The following is a 2,778-nucleotide window of genomic DNA, read 5'->3' as shown; positions in this document are numbered from 1 at the left end:
GGATCTGGTGCTGGTCCCCCGAGGGGCGTGTGCGGGTGGCCTCAGTCACCACTGTCCTTCCCACACAGTGGATCTGGCGCTGGTCCCCCGAGGGCCGTGTCCTTCACACACAGTGGATCCTGCAATGGTCCCCCGGGGCGTGTGTGGGAGGTCTCAGCCACCACTGTCCCTTGCACACAGGCTGTCAGCTTGCGCCCTCTGGCCTTTCATTCTGCCATGGCCAGCTTCATCTTGCCTGCCCCTTTCTCAGCCCACCAAGAAAAAGGAGAAAATGAGCGGGGTGTGGGGAAGGGAGGCAAAGAATGTACAAGTTTCATAATAGAAAATATTTTTGTTTGCTTTTTCCTCCATGGAGAAAACATTGCACTTCTGCCAGTCTCAAACGGTTTCTAGAAAGTTCAGTGTCACCGGCTTTGGTATGCAACGGGAGTCGCTGCTTCTTGGGGAGTGAGATGCAGTTCTGCCCAGGAAATGGCCACCGGATGAGCGGGCGGAGCCGAGTCCATTCTAGAAGGTTCTCCACTGCCCTCGGTTCGGAGTATTGCTACACAGTGGGGGTTGGGCTGTCATCCCCACACCAGGCCCTGCAGGGCCCGACAGGGAGGACACTGCGGCCCAGCCTGCCGAGGAGCGAGAAGACACCGGGGGCTGTCACCCCGGCATGGCAGCACGCCCAGCCTGGAGCCCCCGGGGGCCGGGGGGCTACTGTCAGAGACTCGTGCCGGACACACTGGAGCCTGGGAGGGAGGCCGTGAGGACGCGGTAGCTCTGGGCCCGGCGGATCATGTCCCGGATCTCCGTGTTGAGCTCCATCAGCTTGGTGCAGATCTCCGCCAGGCTGCGGTCCGAGCCCACCAGCGCGTAGGTCCCCGTCTGGCCCAGGGTCTGGTGTCGGAAGTAGATGTTCAGGAGGGTCTGCACCTCGTCGTCGGAGCTGCTGCCGAAGATGTCATTGGGCCACAGACTCCTGTGGGCGAGAGGGGGAGAGAGAAGAAAGGAGAGAAAAAAGAGAAGGAAAGTGAAAGGCGAGAGTGGTTTAGCAGCCGCTGGCCCCGAGGGTCCCCACTGACCCCTGAGGGTGGGCACCAGGGGTCACCGCTGACTCCCGAGGGTGAGGGTGGGCACCAGGGCTCCCCACTGACCCCGAAGGGTGGGCTTCAGGGGTCCCTGCTGACTCCCAAGGGTGGGTGGCAGGGGTTCCCACTGACCCCCGAGGGTGGGCACCAAGGGGCCTCGCTGACCGCTGGGGGTGGGCACCAAGGGGCCTCGCTGACCCTTGAGGGTGGGCGCTGGGGTCCCTGCTGACCCCCAAGGGTGGGTGCCAGGGGTTCCCACTGACCCCCAAGGGTGGGTGCCAAGGGGCCTCGCTGACTGCTGGGGGTGGGCACCAAGGGGCCTCGCTGACCCTTGAGGGTGGGCGCTGGGGTCCCTGCTGACTCCTAAGGGTGGGCACCAAGGGGCCTCGGTAGCGCAGGAACAGCGCTTCTCTTTTCAGAGTGATGAGGTCCTGGTGGTGCAGCTGTTAAGTGCAGGTGGCTGCCGACCAACAGGCGGGGGGGGGCTGACCAACAGCCAGGTGAGGGAGTCCCTTCTATACAGACACCAGCTTTGGGGTCCCCTGGGCAGCTATCGGTCCTGCAGGGCCATGGTGAGTCAGAACTTGCTCCGTGGCGGGGGTGCCGGGTCACTGAGGTAACTCATACCACATGTAACCCCCCACGGAAGTGTCCTCGTGTGCCAGGACCTGGAGTCAAGCTGTGGCTGACCCGCCAGCAGATTTCCAGGCAGTGACTCCCAAGGAAGACTGCCCGTCCTTCTCCTGAGGAGCAGCTGGCGGATTCGAACTGCCGGCAGGTGGATTTGAACTGCTGCCTTTGGTTCACTAGCATGACCTCTAACCAGTGGGCCAGCAGAGCTCCCAGAGAGAGTGCTAAATGGAAAAGCGGAGCCCAAACTTGTTATGGCCTGTCGGTTCTGACGTGCAGCGACCCCTCGTGACGGGGCAGGGCTGTCCCCCCTTCCTCCTGGCCTGAGCTGTCTGCAGGAGCTGACCACCAGGCCACTTGCCGTGGGAGCAGCTGGGTGGTTTTGAACAACAACCATTTGGCTAGTAGCTTAATCACCATGCTACCAGAGTTCCTTATAATATTGTTGTTGCTGTGTACCGTAGAGTCAGAACTCCCATAGCTGACCCTCCTGCGGGTTTTCAGAGGCAGTTAATCCCATGGGAGGAGACTGCCCGTCCTCCCGGGGAGCAGCTGGTGGCCTCGAACCGTGTGCCTTTGCAATTGCAGCACAGCTCCTTGCCACGAGGCCATACAACAAACCTCACTGCTGTCGAGCTGCTTCTGGCTCACAGTGGCCCCGTGTGACCGAGCAGAGCTGTCCAAAGGGGTCTCCAGGCCCTTCTGTACAGAGCAGACACCCCCCCCACCGGCCTTTCCCCGCAGGCTGGGTCAGCAGCTGAGCGTTAACCACCCTGAGTCCCGTGCCCCCGGGTCACCTGCACTCCCTGATGTGCCGCAGAGCTCGGCCCAGCTCGTTGTTCTTCAGACACTCCAGCATGGACTGGATGGCCGCCTCGGTGGACGTGAAGGTGGGCTCTGCCCAGGCGCCCTCCACGTACGGGGGGTCCGTGGCGATGGCTGCTGTGGTCTCCTTCAGGTTCCGCTTGAGCTCGCTCAGCTCCCAGGACATGTTGAGCAGCTGCCAAGGACAGAGAGGACAGGGTGACAGGGGTGGGATGGACGTCCTGGCCCTGGGGCAACAGGACACTTC

At 62.3% G+C, this 2,778-nt stretch overlaps 1 protein-coding gene across 1 annotated transcript in view; it reads right to left on the bottom strand.

Moving 5' to 3' along the window:
- Positions 1 to 708: 708 nt before the first annotated feature.
- Positions 709 to 2,778, bottom strand: part of FRY (furry homolog (Drosophila)) — a 257,892-nt gene continuing 255,822 nt past the window's right edge. Inside the window, exons 60-61 of the mRNA XM_006879581.1 lie at positions 2,504 to 2,706; positions 709 to 967 (exon numbers count right to left, since the gene is read on the bottom strand). Of these exons, the coding sequence (XP_006879643.1) occupies positions 709 to 967; positions 2,504 to 2,706 (462 nt within the window). The remainder of the gene's footprint in view (positions 968 to 2,503; positions 2,707 to 2,778) is intronic.

This window comes from Elephantulus edwardii, unplaced genomic scaffold (genome assembly GCF_000299155.1).
Source record: "Elephantulus edwardii isolate Elephantulus edwardi_28Jun2011 unplaced genomic scaffold, EleEdw1.0 scaffold00004, whole genome shotgun sequence".
In the NCBI taxonomy this organism is placed as follows: Eukaryota; Metazoa; Chordata; class Mammalia; order Macroscelidea; family Macroscelididae; genus Elephantulus; species Elephantulus edwardii.
This window is presented reverse-complemented; position numbering and strand designations above follow the sequence as displayed.